Source organism: Podarcis vaucheri, assembly GCF_965113315.1.
Source record: "Podarcis vaucheri genome assembly, chromosome: 17".
Taxonomy (NCBI): Eukaryota; Metazoa; Chordata; class Lepidosauria; order Squamata; family Lacertidae; genus Podarcis; species Podarcis vaucheri.
Window position 1 is genome coordinate 4312451 of NC_138755.1, and position 16363 is coordinate 4328813.

Below are 16363 nucleotides of genomic sequence, written 5' to 3' on the forward strand. Positions count from 1 at the left end.
GATGTGTCATTTGACTACATCAGCGAGGCCAAGAGTGGGGTTTAGTTGTCCGGGCAGCCCAGGACTTCCATACGCACAGCCCAGGCTTGCGCTTCAGTGCTGCTAATGCAGCGATTTGACTTCACACCTGGAGGTCCACTCCATTGTTTCTCGAGGCAGATGGATGCCAACAACAACAATGTGTTCATCAAAGGAAAGCAATTATAAAATGTTATTTCTGTAAACTGAAATGGGACAAGTTCTTAGGCACAACCGAATTCTATGCAGGATCATCAAAACTCTTCAGAAGGCTTCAGAAGGCGTCACTTGGTCGTGGTGCTGGAGGAGACTTGCTTGACAATAGAGGTGGGCAGGTGCCAGAGAGGGCAGGGCTCCTCTTTCTATACCAGACTTTGCCAACCAGGAACTCCACAGATATTTTGGACTAGCACTCCCATCAGCCCCAGCTAGCATGTACTGGCTGGGGCTGGCTTGGAGTTGTAATTCAAACACACCTTTAACAGGTGTATAGAAGCAAGTGACAAGCCTCACAGGAATTCCCTCTTCTATGCAACTATGAATGGTGCCGCAGGAGCAGCTCTGCCTTCATTTCTTTATAGCCATTCTACTGGCAGTCAGACCACTGGCAACTGTTTTAAACCGCCCCTCCCCTCCCCCAAATCCAAGATGGTTCTCTGAATCAATTTCATTTTGCCTAGCACTGATTATAGGGAACACTCACTGATTGCAATACTGGGTCTACTGAAAATGAAACAGTGCGGGAAATGTTCTCAATTGCAGATACCTTCCAAATCACCCACTGCTGCCAAACATTTCTGCTCCTGGAAGATTTCCAGCACAATCCCAGGTATGTGTCTACTCAGAAATCCCACTGGGTTTTTTGGAGCTTACTCCCAGGAAGCATTTCTAGGAGTGCACACTTACCTGGGAATAAGTCCCAATGAAGTCACTGGGACTTACTCCTGAGTAGACAGCGTAGATTATCACAAAAGGAGACAGGGAAGCCACCAAACGGAACATTTTTGCTGTGCGCCTGTATTTAATCATTGCCTCATATGCACACATGCAAGTCTCACCAATTGCATTAAGGATACGACAACTAGGAGAAGCTGTAGGTCCTGTGACAGGTTTCTGGATGTTCCCTCAAGCCGAGCTCTGTGGGTGGGGAGCCCTTGTGGAGGAGAATGATGGGCAAGCAAGCCTTTCGGTTCTGAAAGTTCCTTCCACTCTGCACTCCCCCCTCTTCCTGGTATTGGGTTAAAGCCAGAGATGGGGACCTGGTATCTTCCAGATTTTGTCAGCCTCCCCTCGCCCCCAACAAGCCAGCATGGCCAGTGGTGAGGCATGATGGGAATGGTAGTCCAACAATATATGGAGGGCCACTGTTTCCCCATCCCTGGACATAGCAGCACAATCCAACTTCCTGCCTAATGCTAATGGCAGGACACTCTTAAGGTCTCCCTGCCTGATCCCCATCTCTGTGTTGCCTCCTGCTGCCAGCACATAGACTCCAGATGTGACCTCCATCACATGCATGTGCTTCCAAACACTCAGTGAGTCTTCCTCCCTGTACGCCTCCTGCTGCTGATTGTGCTGGGCTTAGAGATACAGCCTCCCTCCCAACCCATCTCCCTATCCCACAAGCAGACTCTGAAACACCACTCCCACTTGCCTCTATCTCCATGCTTCCTCCTGCTACTGGTTCTAGGCTCCCGGCCATACCATAGGCTCCCTCCCACCAGCATGCTATATGCACATGTATGCAGGCATGTCATGTCAAAAGGCCTCCCACCTGCTGCTACTCCATTCGCAGCCTGATTAGACTGCGTGATTAAACCCATTGAAAAACACAGGTGTTCAGGTGCCTCATTTGACATAAGATGGAGTTATATGCTTCACAGTAGAGTATTATCTGGTCCTTGAATGTTGCCCACCAGTGTAAAATGGATATTTGCAGCTGACGAGATGGTGAATGCATTTGTTGATGAAAGTCCTTTGGGCCTTTCATTGCATTGCTAAGGAAGTCCCTCTTTTGTGTCTGCTTTTGATTGGAAAGGAAGCTGCCTTGTCGAGAGCCAGAGCAATGGTCCATCTGGCTCACCACCGATTGGCAACCATTCTCCAGGTTCTCAGGCAGCGCAAATCCCTTTCCTCTTCTCTCTCCTCTCTTCTCTTCCATGCCAGCCCACAGCCCCATTTGATAGCTATTTTGCCTTCCCTCCCCAGAGATGCCATCATCCTGGCTCTGATCAATAGTGGGACCAGCTTCTTCTCTGGCTTTGTGGTCTTCTCCATTCTGGGCTTCATGGCAGCAGAACAAGGAGTTGATATCTCCAAGGTAGCTGAATCTGGTGAGTGTTCAGACCACCTGTCACAGAGTCTCCTCGGGGACCGAGATGCTGGGTTGACTACTGCTCTGCAAGAGGCAGCCATGGGACGGGGAACCCCGTGGTTCTCCTCATGTTGGGTTGGCTACCTGTCATTTAAATCTCTCCATAACTGGAACTTGGCGTTCATTCCCTTCCCAGCTGGTGAGAGAACAGCCACTGTGCTGTAAGCCACAAGGCAGCTCAAATGGGCCTGACAAAGGGTGCAGGGAAGGCTAATATTTTACTAAAAAAGGTAATTGATTCAGAGCAGGAAAGGGGAAACTGTGGCCTGTCATGTGTTATAGAACCATAGAGCTGGAAGGGACCCCGAGGGTCATCTAGTCCAACCACCTGCAATGCAGGAATCTCAACTAAAGCATCCATGACAAATGACCACCCAACTTCTGCTTAAAAACCTCCACCTCCAAGGAAGGAGAGTCCACCACCTTCCAAGGGAGACCATTCCACAATTCTTACTGTCAAGAAGTTCTTCCTGGTGTTTAGTCAGAATGTCGTTTCTTATAACTTGAAACCATTGATTCGAGTCTTACCCACCAGAGCAGGAGAAAACAAGCTTGCTCCATCTTCCACATGACAGCTCTTTAGATATTTGAAGATGGCTATCACATCTCCTCTCTCTTCCGGGCTAAACACGCCAACTCCCTCCACCAAGGCTTAGTTTACAGACCCTTAATCATCTTGGTTGCCCTCCTCGGCACATGTTCCAGCTTGTCAATATCCTTAAATTGTGGTGCCCACAACTGGACACCGGACTCCAGGTGTGGTCTGACCAAGGCAGAATAGAGCAGGACTATTACTTCTCATGATTGAGACACTATAATTCTGTTGATGCAACCTAAAATATCAGTAGCTTTTTTTTTTTTTGCGCTGCTGCATCACACTGTTGACTCACGTTAAGCTTGTGGTCTACTAAGACCCCTAGATCCTTTTCACGTGTACTATTAGCAAGCCAGGTACTATTGTGCACCAGGTTATTCCTGCCTAAGTGCACAACCTTACATTTGGCCCTACTGAAATTCATTTTGTTACTTTTGGCCCAGTTCTTCAATCTGTTAAGGTCATATTGAATTCTCATTCTGTCTTCTTTGGCATTAGCTACCTGCTAGTTTGGGGGTCATCTGCAAATTTGATGAGCGTCCCCTCAGTTCCATTGTCCAAGCCATTTATAAAGACATTGAACAACAACCAGCTCAGGACAGAACCCTGTGGCACCTCACTTGTCACTTTTTTCCAGGATGATGAGGAGCCATTAACGAGTACTCTTTGGGTTTGATCAGTCTCCCAGCAACAAATCCACCTAACAGTTACCTCGTCTAGCCCGCATTTTACTAGCTTTTCCACAAGAGTATTCTGGGGGACTTTGTAAAAAATGTTACTGAAATCAAGATACACTGCATCCACAGCATTCCCCTGATACACCTAGCTTGTAAATCTTTTTTTTAAAAAAGAAATGAGATTTGTCTGGCATGACTTGTTTTCAAGAAACCTGTGCTGGATTTTACTAATCACAGCATCCTTTTCTAAGTGCTCACACCCCTCCTCTAATCTGCAGGGACCTCACCTGTTCTCCAGGAATTCTCTAAGATTATAGACAGAGCCTCTGAGATTACAAGCTCTTTTAGTGCCCTTGGGTGCAGCTCATCAGGCCCTGGAGATCTGAATTCGTTCAAAGTAGCAAGGCTGAGCTTCCTTCTTGTGTCGTTTATTCTGTTATCACCAAGTTGGGCACTGCTTTCCTTTTGTGTGAAGACAGAGGCAAAGTAGGTGTTGAGCAGTTTTGCCTTCTCTCTTTGGTTGGACTCCAGCTCTCATCATGCCCATCTAGCATTGCCAATGGTCAGGGATGATGGGAGTTGGAGTAACAATGTTTGGAGAGCCACTGGTCTCCCTTGCCTGTATTAAAACATGTTTGGATAGCTAGAGCTGTGTAAACTCTGAACAACAACTAACCTCTAGTAAAAGGGATCTCATATTCTGCACTGCTGCTGGTTTTAGTTAGCACATAGTTTAGAAGTCTTCACCTTCTCCTGTGTTTTTTTTCCTGTGCTAAGAAAACATTTCACCTGAATGTTACTCGATAGAGTTCTAGGACACCAATCTCAGGAAACCCCTTTAGATCTTTAGATTCCTTTGGTTTGTGGCTACTGGAGATGGAAATGCACTTAATTATATGAGGATACCAAAAGAGCAGAGATTCTTTTAAACTGGAGGAAATGAGTTAGAGGATCTTCTTCATATCTCTTTATTTATCCAATTTATGATCTGATGCAGAAATAATAACAAAAAGGGTTTGTTGCATATGACCTGTCCAACTTAGGTTTGAATTTATTTATGTTGTGAATGGGATTAATATTTTGTCCATTTATAAGTACTCTTGTTGTTGTTTTGGCCTTGCTGCTGTTAAAGCTAGGTATGGATATCATTTTTCTTGATGACCAATTACAATTACAAAAGTTGGAATTTAAGTGTTTTGATTAATTTGATTTCTCTCCCCCTGCCCATCATTTTAAATACACTGTTTTGTGTTGCTTTTAAAGATGCTGTTTGTGAGTTGTTGTTTTTTTGTCTTATCAGTGATAAAACACCATGCTTGGTATTCAACTAAGTTTTGCTCAGACCAGGCATATTGAAATTAATGGACCTAACTTAGTCATGTTCATTCATTTCATTGTGTCTCCTCTAAGTAAACCATAGTTGAATGCCATTTCACGCTTTGATAGTCCAATTTGGTAAAGAAATAAATTTATGATTGATTGATACTGTGTTCCAAGAAAAGCTAAATTCTGAGACTTCTGCGGATTTATATTGGCTTATTTTGCATAACGGATGGTTAGACCCTGCTTGTCATGAGAAGGGCAAAAAGCTCCATAGCAATTTGAATAATGGTGCTTTTCCTCCAACCCTCCCTCTTTCTAGTTCGTAATATCTTAGTATGTGCTGCCCACATCCTTCAAAGCCCATAAGGGCTTGAAACTGGTTTTGTTTTGTGGGAGGAAAATGAATGCTGAGATCCTTTGGATGCTGAATGTGAAAGCCAAAGCCCACTCCAGCACTTGCATTGCACAACAATAAAACTGTGTAGGAATAACCAGGACTGCCTGAGCTCAGCAGCCATCGAATTCTGGTTTGATGCCAATGTAGTAGGTCCAATAAATTATTCAAGTCAATCATGCATAATTTGCTCCACTTCAAACCGGAGGAGAAGCAGAGAGCTGTGTAGAGCTCTGAGCTGGAGTGGCCACCTCATTTCTGCGGCCCTGGTAACTAGAGGCTTGCTTTATTGTTACTAAATGTGTGCCAGACATTTATAGAGATGGACTTCTGCCCTAGCTGCCAACATCAGTGCTTGCATGGGGTACGTGTGACTGAGGCTGGTAGTCAACACTAGTTCTACTCAGAGTAAACCCATTGAAGTTAATGGGCATCACTAACTAAGGTTTCTTAATGTCACTGGTTCCACTCTTGGTTGAATACAGCCCCAACTTCCCTTAATGGGAGCCACATGCTCCAGCATTCTAAGATTGTCTTTTCCTTCCTCCCCTCTTCCCAGGGCCTGGCCTGGCATTTATCGCCTACCCACGAGCTGTCACTCTGATGCCTGTCGCTCCACTCTGGGCTGCCCTCTTTTTCTTCATGCTGCTGCTCCTGGGCTTGGATAGCCAGGTGAGAGTTTGGGGGCGGGGAGGGCAGGGCGGGAAGTGGCCAAGAAGCAGAGTGTTTTCATGAAGGAGGAGGGGAGGGCAAAGCAAGCACATTGCCCGACATTTTACTATTTTCCTTCCTTCTTTCTCCAATCGCCTTGCTTTTATATCTCACTCCCCACCTTCACAGTTCGTGGGCGTTGAAGGCTTTATCACTGGTATCCTGGATTTCTTCCCAGCCGCCTACACCTTCCGATTCCAGCGAGAGGTCATTGTGGCTGTCTCCTGTGCTGTCTGCTTCTTCCTTGAGCTATCCATGGTGACCGAGGTATAATACAACAGAGGACCTCCCTCACTGTGACCTTCTCCCTGCACAAGCATCACTGGAATGAATGAGGAGGACTTGGTGCAGGAGATTTTGTTTATGTAGAAGATTTATACCCCACCTTTCTCTCCAAGATCCTCAAGGCGACTTACAATCCATTGCAATAAGATTTGCACGCACACACATATCTCCTAAAATCTACATAGTCCTGGCAGTCCTTAGCTTTCCTTTGCTCTGCTCTCCCAGGGCAGCTGGAACAGAGTGTTTCTTTCTGAAAGGATAGGAGGAAAGAAGCTCCCTGCTGCTTCTCCCTCTCTGGCTGATGTGTGGTGCTGATGTTTCCTTTGCCCTGATGTTCTTCCAGGGGAGCAGAGAATGCAGCTTCCTAGTTGCCCTAGGTCTCAAGTTCTCAGTAGATTGTATTCCATCATCCTTTAATGGCACCCAAAATCTGTGGTCCAAGGTTGCTAATATCGTTCCTAGTAAATTTGGGCTCCTCCTGCTGCTCTCACAGTCAGATCCAGAATACAAGCAAAGCAAAAAAAAAAAGGGGGGGAGTAAAATTTTAATTGCCAATTATTCCCAAACATATGCTAGAACAGAACAAAGCAAAAAGATGCATTGATATGGCTTTCAGGCTGGAAAGATTTGAGTCTCTGTTGTTCTACTTGCTGGCAAAGTGGCTGCAATCTGCCTGCAAGACTTTAGATCTGAGTTATGTAACAGTTCAGGTTTAGTGAAGCTTATTTTGCAATGCATCTCAGGACTTACGTGGAATCCAATTGTTGCTGAAGTCTTGTAAGAAGCCCAGCTTAACCTAACAGAGCATGTTCTGCAAGGCCTTAATTTCCAAAAAGGGATCTATAGGGGCTCCACTCAGTCTAGGTGTTTCTCAGTTATTGTTTTGATGACTGTACACAGCAGCTGAGGCGCCTTTACCTTGATCTATTAAGGTTGGCTCACCTTGTGTGCCATTGTCCAAAATAGACTAATGGTCTTGCTCAGGGGAGCTACGCGAAGGTATAAGTGACCTGACAAAGAGATCTCATTGCAAAGCAGGAAAGGGGTTGGCTTTACGGTCAGAGAGTATAGGCAGATCTGGCAATGAATAGCTATCAGCTGAGGTCAGACAAAAATTGACACAAGATCCTGGAGCTACCAGGGGCCTCCTGCTCCCTCTTCACACCCCTGCCTGATTAAGTAGCTTATCAAGGGCCTCTGCTATGCCTTTGTTGCCACAACTGCACCTGCCAGCTGTCCTTTACTTAAGTGTGCAAACAGATGGGCTTAGAATCAATGGCCGCTGTGCTCTAGAAGTGCACTCACCACTTCTGGTGGCTGTTGGGTGTACCTATTCCTTTTCAGAACCAGGCCCAAGGAAAACCGTTCAGTGAGTTGGGAGCAACTGGCTGTGCACAGTACTGATTGTCTGGTGGCTTAGACATCGCAATACCACTTCCCTCTCCCCTGGGCAATTTTTGAACCTAAAAAAACCCTGATCTGAGCTTTAAAAAATAAATATTGAAGCACAGTGCTGCACAAACATTTAATTGAAAATATGTACAGGTGATGCTTTTAAAAAAAATGGTGGACAGCCCACCTGAACCATTGGCAACAGGGCTGCAGTCCTAACCTGCTTACCTTGGAGCAAGCCCTGTTAAATTCAGTAGGACATACTTCTGAAAGACATGGTACGGGTTGTACTGGAATTCAGTGTTTGAAGCAGAGGCAGTTATGTCTGTTAAGTGCAGCAAGAAGGTGGCCGCTCCTATTTTTAGGCACAAACCCTCTGCTATGAGATTCCTGAACTGTGTGCCAGAGCACATTAATTGTAATCAGAGCACATGACTGAGGGTGAGGTGAGGCTCAAAAGACTAAGCCATCAGGTCAGCTGCAGCAAGCACCCTGTGATCATGTGGGCAGGGAGTCCTTTATTGACAGTCTTCCCTTGGTGCCCGTATTTGGGCAGTGACATCACCCTGAAGAAAGGAGTAAGGACAGCCTGGGATTCCCAGATGCAGCCCGTCCTGCAGCCCCTGACAGGTGCAGGGGAATCCCAGAAGCACCACTGTTGCCACAGGGTGTGTGTACATGGCAGGAGGGTGCACAATTTATATTCACCACCTCAGGCCTCTGACGGGCCTACCTTCTCTTGCCACAGACCCCTTTGCCTGTGGGCCAGCCATCCTCTTCAGCACCTGCCTCCCCGCACTGCTGCTCTTCCTTTCTCCACTCCTTGCTGTCCCTAAGCAGGAGAAGTGGGTTCCCAAAAGCAGTGCCAGGAAAAGAAGCGTTGCTCCTGCTTTGGAGAAATGAGCTGCTCTGAACCACTGCTAAGAAGTAAGGCTGACCCCCTAGTTAGAAGAATGGAGGTGTTTCAGGAATGTTGAAGGGAGGTGTGGGATGGTAGGAGCCAGGTGCTGGGAACAAGAAGTCACTGGATAAGCATTTTGTTGTGCCCTGCAAACCTCACACCCAGGCCCTCCACCCAGGGGGGTATGTATGTCTTCCAGCTATTTGATTACTACTCGGCAAGTGGCACAACCCTTCTGTGGCAGGCCTTCTGGGAGTGCGTAGCAGTCGGCTGGGTTTACGGTAAGATCAAGTTGTATCCCTCTTTGGAAGAGTGGGGGGAACTCAATTGGCTAAACAGAGAAGCAGTCGCAAATGTTGACACTGCACGCTGGTCCACCAGAATGCCACATAGTTGTCACAGATGTGCACAGGCTGCACTCTGGATAAATTGGAGAAAATGTTTCTAGTACTCTTGGGTGGAGAGGGAGACCACTGTTGCGTTTAAGATGGGTGCCACCTTTGGAGAGAGATCACTTACTTATTTGTAGCAAACTCCGGGCAGCATAAAGGACACAACCTCCCCCCCCCCCCCGTGCTACCTTCAAAGAATTCCCAGAGTGATTTAACAATCTATTCTTTTCCCCAGAGAACTCTGAGAATTGTAGCTCTGAGAGGGGAATAGGGGTCTCCTAACTACACTTGGCACCCTTAACAAACTACAGTTCCCAGGATTCTGTTCCTAGTGACACAATGCTGCTTTAAATGCATAGTGTAGACGGGACCCCAAACTGCATGTGGCCAGGGCAGACTCATGTTTTTAAACATAAATGTTTTCCGTTGGCTTGTGGGGAATTGAGGGGCATTGAGTCTGTGTGTCACTGAGCCTTTCCACCTGCCTTATCCCCACCTGGCACTGTTTTCCAGATGGGGAGAGGGAAAGAACCTCTGGGGAATAAACTGCAGGGATATGAGGGCCAGATCAGGAGTGAGACTCAGCACTGCTTGGGGGTTGAAAGACACAGACGCCCAACGTACTTTGCAAGTGAAAGGAGGATATTTTAATGTGATTTTAAAACAAAAACAAAAAGCACTGTTGGCCAGAATGCTCATTTGTATTACAAATTATTCTCTTCAGCTTTCTGTCTTGTATTTCATTTTATTTATTGCATTTATATGGCACCTTTCCTCCAGGGAGCTTTTGCCTGCAGTGTGCAAGAGACTCAAAGGGATTTAGGCCTCATGTGTGAAAGTGCCCTTTCAATTTGCACCAAGGGAGCCAACAACCATGGAGTGGTGTAATTTGTTTACATGGTCAACACTATGTATGACAGCCTTGGATTGAAACAGCAGGCAAAATGTCAGTCTAGCAAATATATGGCACAAGGTCACTTGCCACAGATTTAAAGCAAGGGCAGCCAATGCTGTGTCCTCCAGGTGTTTAGCTAACAAGGTGCCATGTTAGCTAAAAGGTAAAGGGACCCCTGACCATTAGGTCCAGTCGCAGGCAACTCTGGGGTTGCGGCGCTCATCTCGCTTTACTGGCCGAGGGAGCCGGCGTACAGCTTCCGGGTCATGTGGCCAGCATCACTAAGCCGCTTCTGGCGAACCAGAGCAGCACACGGAAATGCCGTTTACCTTCCCGCCAGAGCGGTACCTATTTATCTGCTTGCGCTGCCATGCTTTTGAACTGCTAGGTTGGCAGGAGCAGGGACTGAGCAACGGGAACTCACCCCGTCATGGGGATTTGAACTGCCAACCTTCTGATCATCAAGCCCTAGACTCTGTGGTTTAACCCACAGCGCCACCCACATCTCTACTCCTGCTTTAAGGGTTGGTCTCATGCTAGAACTGTTCCTGGACTTTAGACTGCCAGTGAGGCAAGCGGAAGGTCCCATGACCGGATGCATGTGGGGAAATACCCACGGATAGCTAGCTTGGCAAAGGAAAGGGCAGACTACCATTCTTCTCCTTGCAAATGTGTTTATTCCTTTGTAAAATATATGAGGGAGCATTTCATCATCAACCCCACTCACATCTGGAGCCTAAAACAACCCAGGAACCGTTTCCCAGCATGTTCTGCTGCTCATTTGGACTGGCTCTAACCACTGGCGGAGGAAGGGGGGTGCGGTCTGCCCCAGATGTCATCCCTGAGGGGGGTGACATCACCGCCCCCCCCCCCGGGATGCTCACCCCGCCCCAGGTGCACAGCATGTGTGCTGCTCCAGGTGCCGGAGCAGCTAGCTCCACCTCTGGCTAACACACACCTAAACTCCCTTACATATTTCATAGTCTGAGTGGCTGAAAAGCAACAAAAGAGTGGATTTCACAAAAGGCCCCTGCACACTCCATTGCAAAGGGAAAACATTAAGCACCTTTCCCCCACATAAACAATACCTCATGCCATAGGTGTCAACTCGCTGGGGCCCTGGGTGCCCAAGCACCCACAGAATTCCCCATAAAGGGGCTGGGCACCCACAACCTTTGGTGCCAGGGCCATGCACGCTGCAGGGCAATCATAGTTGTGGGGCCAAGCTGCACACTTCAGCCATCATAGTTAGAAGCACAGTGGGGCAGTTAAAAGGGGCCGAATGGTAACTATTCCACCTGAACATGCTCACTTAGTGATTGTGTGTTCAAGGTCAGGGTTAGCATTGTTCTGGCTTAATGGGTCGGGAGCAAAACGAGGTGTGACCTTGTGTGTGCAGCAAATGTGGGCAAAAGTTGAAACTGGCATGTTTTGTTCTGCCCCATCCCCAGTCATAGGTGTCTCTACTTCCCTTTCCTCTCTGGGCTCCTGGGCAGAGCTGTGCCCTTGAAAGGTTCCTGTTTTATCTGTCGCAACTAGGAGAGGGAGGAGGGAGGAGCAGGCGAGCAGGGCTGCCTACGTGGGGCCAAGGGCTTTCCAAGAGGCTCCAGGAGGGATTGGAACAAATAATCATAAACCTTTGCTCCATCTCAAAGAGGCAGCATTTCCCTTAAGACAGCCTTTCTCAACCTGTGGGTCCCCAGATGTTGTTGAACTACAACTCCCATCACCCCTAGCTAGCAAGGCCAGAGCTCAGGGATGATGGGGGTTGTAGTCCAACAACATCTGGGGACCCACAAGTTGAGAACCGCTGCAAGAGTACTATTGGCTGAGGAGCTACAGCAGGAGAGGGCTATTCCCTCCTGCTCTCCCATCAACACCATATCAGCTGCTGTGGGAAGCAAGATGCTGTCCTGGACAGTCCTTGGTTCTGAGCCAGCCGGGCTCTTGCTATGCTCTCATGCGCTCTCCCAACTTCCTCCAGGTGCCGATCGTTTCATGGATGACATTGCCTGCATGATTGGCTACCGGCCCTCCCTGTGGATGAAGTGGTGCTGGATGTTCCTGACTCCTTTCATCTGCCTGGTAATTCTCCAGGGTGGGATTCTAAGGGGGGAGAGTGGTGTGGGCCGTGGATTCAAGGACATCTCTTGTGTGCCAGTATAAAAGCTGTTCCTAGCTTAACTATTCCACAGTAGGATTTCTGGGCCTTAAACTGGTGGATGACAGGCAGAAATCCAGCAGGAAATGATTCTCCTGTGTGTGAATCCGGCTGCCACTAAAGACACACAGGAAGGGAACATAGGGAGCTGCCTCATACCATTGGTCCATTGGTCCATCTAGCTCAGCTTGTCTGCACTGACAGGCAGCAGCTTTCCAGGGTTTCAGACAAGGAACGTTCTCAGCCCTACCAGGAGATGCTGGAGATTGAACCTGAGATCTTCTGTGTGGCAAGAAAATGCTCTACCCCTGAACTACAGTCTGCCTGCAAGTCAGGTGGCTGTCCTGTTCCTGAGCAAAAGCACTGAATCATTTGGGGAGAAATGCAACAGGTGACACTTTTGCAGCTCAGAGCAGAGTGGCTGCCTTTTTTTGCTGACCCTGCTCACATTTTTAGCAGCAGCCAGGCACACACACACAGAGGGAGATTTAGTGGCTCAAACTTTTCCAGGCATAGCGATAAGTGGTAGGAAAATGAGCAAAGCTGAGGAGGAAAAAAAGAGGTGTGTGGCATGACACACACAAATGGTGCTTCAGGGATGCAAGACTGGGCAAAAACATTTTGATGCCTGAAGCAGAAAACCCAAAATGACACATTTTCCTTCCTACTAATTAAGCTGCTGCAAAATCCCCTGGGGAAGTTCACCTGCAGAAAACTCACTGACATTACCAGGAATTACTGTGATCTTCTGCCACTCCTTTTCAACAGACAGAGACTGGTGCACTCAAACTTCCCAAGGGATTGCTAAGGAGGGAGAAGGTGAATGCACCATTTTGGATCTTCTCTCTCTGGCATTCACATGTCGTGGAGTGACAACTACATGGTGCATTTGACCTGCTTTGTCTGCCTCCCCCTCTGCTGCCCCTAATTGCGCCCAAAGTCTTTTGTTGGAGGTGGTTGCCTCCCCTTCCTAGGTCATGGTGAAGCCAACTCCAGACAAAAAATATTTGCATCTTCTCCGTAGTCCCATTGGCAGCTAAATGTAGAGCTACAGCTGTTCTCAAGCAGGAGAGTGCTCTGCATTCTCCTCTCAGAATCTGTATGTCCCCATAGAACCACATACCCCCAATTCTTGCTCTCTTTCTCTGCCCCACCAACACCACCACTTCAGATGCCCCCCCCCCTCGGTGCCACCACTGATTTGGCTTGTCAGGTTAGGGAGCTTGGGAGCTAAAGGGTGGTGCCAAGAGGTGAGGCCTGGTGGAATGAGGCACAGCCTGGTGAGGGTGGGTAAGGACCCCTAGTGGGCTGTGCCCAGTGGATCAGGACTGCAGCCTCACATGAGGGGAGAACCAAAGTTCTCATCTCATCAAAATATTGATGCTTCACACCTGAAATCTAACAACCCTTACCAGTGAGGTAATGGCTGCTAGATTTCTACAGATTCCAAACAGATTTCATACAAATGTAATGTTGACAGAGAGGCGAGGTGTGAGTTCTTGTTCACAGAGGCTGGGCAGACACCATGACGCATCTGACAAGCAACCTCTGTAGAGGTGCCCTGGAACCTAGCAGAGAACTGGGTTCAAATTCCAGCTCAGCTGTGGCTCTTGGCCTTCCTTCATGCCTGCAAAACAGGAATATTAGAATCATAGAATTGGAAGAGACCACAAGGGCCATCGAGTCCAACCCCCTGCCAAGCAGGAAACACCATCAGAGCACTCCTGACATATGGTTGTCAAGCCTCTGCTTAAAGACCTCCAAAGTAGGAGACTCCACCACACTCCTTGGCAGCAAATTCCACTGTCGAACAGCTCTTACTGTCAGGAAGTTCTTCCTAATGTTTAGGTGGAATCTTCTTTCTTGCAGTTTGGATCCATTGCTCCGTGTCCGCTTCTCTGGAGCAGCAGAAAACAACCTTTCTCCCTCCTCTATGTAACATCCTTTTATATATTTGAACATGGCTATCATATCACCCCTTAACCTCCTCTTCTCCAGGCTAAACATGCCCAGCTCCCTTAGCCGTTCCTCATAAGGCATCGTTTCCAGGCCTTTGACCATTTTGGTTGCCCTCCTCTGGACACGTTTCAGGCTAAACATGCCCAGCTCCCTTAGCCGTTCCTCATAAGGCATCGTTTCCAGGCCTTTGACCATTTTGGTTGCCCTCCTCTGGACACGTTCCAGTTTGTCAGTGTCCTTCTTGAACTGTGGTGCCCAGAACTGGACACAGTACTCCAGGTGAGGTCTGACCAGAGCAGAATACAGTGGCACTATTACTTCCCTTGATCTAGATGCTATACTCCTATTGATGCAGCCCAGAATTGCATTGGCAATATTAAATCTGTCCCAATACACTTTGCCTCCTGCAAGTGGCAAACATGGGTCTGCACACTCAGGGATACACACTCTCTAAGGATCCCAAGAATGCTCCCAATCGCTTTCCATACCCAGGTGCTGCTGCTGTTGTGAGCAGCTTTTTGCAGATGGAAAACCTGCTTCTATCAACAGTTGTGACAGCAAGCAGCCATTGTCCACATAGTAAGGTCACCCGAAGGAAGTGGCTGCAATCTTGGGTGCCTCCCGTGTGTCTGATTAGGTATGTAGAGCTGTGTGAGCCACGATGGCAAAAACCCCATGTGTGGACACCTTAGAGAACAACTTGAATGCTCCCTAGAGATAGGTCCATTCACCAGAACATGGCCAAAATGTTAAAGAGGGATACCAACATTTTCATTCTAAGCAAGAAAAGAAAGGAAAACTGAAAGGTTTGGAGGGGAGGTGGGGTTAGAAAGCCTGACTGCTGTAGGAATGGAAGCTGCCACAAGGCACCCGACAACCACTTGATACCTCTCTGCCCCTCCTTCCCCCCACTTTTCCAGGGCGTCTTTCTTTTCAATGTTGCCTACTACAAGCCATTGATCTACAACAACAGCTACGTCTACCCCTGGTGGGGAGAAGCCATCGGCTGGGGCTTCGCACTATCCTCCATGCTGTGTGTCCCTCTTACTGCTCTCTACAAGCTCATCCGTGCCAAGGGGACACTGGCTGAGGTGAGGCTCCTTCCCAGATCTCCAGAATGGAAGAGACCCAGGACTCCCAGGTTCAAGGGGGTGGGTTTGAGCCTGGAGGGTGAACATCCCACACTTGACCAGGGGTGTGCCAGGGGGAAATGCATGCTGAAGCACTCTAGCCCATGAGGATTGCAGACATGTGCTGAAGCCATGCATGTTTCAACGCCCACCTGCCCCAGTGCGCAGCAGCCATGAGTTGTGCCAGAAGGGCCCCTGCCCCTTGCCAGCTGACCCTGTTGAGCACTGACTGTGGAGGGCTCCTGATTTCTTTGGGTCGCTGCTCCCCTGCTCCTATAGTGACTTGTCCAGGTCAGTGATCTGATCAGTTTGCAGAGGGTACTATGGCCACAGCCTGCAGCCAGCCCTCTCCTTTCCTCCTTTGGTGCCCCCCCCAGCTCCTCCCTCCTGAGATGCTTCTCAGCAGCCGTGGCTTAGATGTGCCATGCTGCCTGGGCTGCTTGCTGATCTGATACCGCCAGTGAGAGTCCTACAGACATGCTGGTGCTTGTTTCGTTTAGAGAATTTGAGGCACTTCTTAGGCACATGGAGCCTTCTCAGTTCACTTAGTGCATTGCCCTTTCACCCAGATCTAGCAGGCTAGTTTTATTTTTCGGTGCTTCTGCCATTTTTAGCACAATAGCCGTAAGATGCAAAACTAGAAGAGGAGCATAAGCTTGGGAAAACATCCCATTGCCACCCACTTGCCTCCCTGCCTGTCCATTTTGTCAAAGGCAGATCTGGAGAATCGTCTTAAGGCTGTAGAGAGACAAATATCAAATTAAAGCATATAAACAGAAAAGTAGAAGTTTTGACATTGAATGGCTCAAAGCAGAAAAACTCAACCCAAAAAAGAAAAATACTGAGAAGGGATACTTCAGGGATTGCTGCCACCGTAACAATTTGCTCTGAGAGCTCTGGCTTGAGTTGAAGTTACTTTGAGTCTTCTGTAGCTGTTCACTCTTCTGCTGACATGATGGGGGAAGTACAGAAACATTCCAACTTCTGCAAAGTTAAGAGAAAATGTAAGCACAGTGTGTTTAAGGTTAGGTGTTGGTGGTGGGAAGGGGCAAGGAAGAGAGCAGCACTGCTGAAGCCTTGGCCATCCTTTGAGAGAGAGTGTGTACGTGAAGCCCATGTCAGGTTAGTGTGCTGCTGGGGGCATTGGCTATGAGAC

The 16363-nt window shown here is 48.1% G+C and overlaps 1 protein-coding gene across 2 annotated transcripts in view; it reads left to right on the plus strand.

The window, feature by feature from the left end:
* Positions 1-16363, plus strand: part of SLC6A8 (solute carrier family 6 member 8) — a 37365-nt gene that overhangs the window by 15139 nt on the left and 5863 nt on the right. For both annotated transcript variants that reach the window (XM_082205723.1, XM_082205724.1), the window contains exons 7-12: positions 2227-2351; positions 5941-6053; positions 6222-6359; positions 8849-8951; positions 11942-12042; positions 14998-15168. In XM_082205723.1, coding sequence (XP_082061849.1) covers positions 2227-2351; positions 5941-6053; positions 6222-6359; positions 8849-8951; positions 11942-12042; positions 14998-15168 — 751 coding nt within the window. The remainder of the gene's footprint in view (positions 1-2226; positions 2352-5940; positions 6054-6221; positions 6360-8848; positions 8952-11941; positions 12043-14997; positions 15169-16363) is intronic.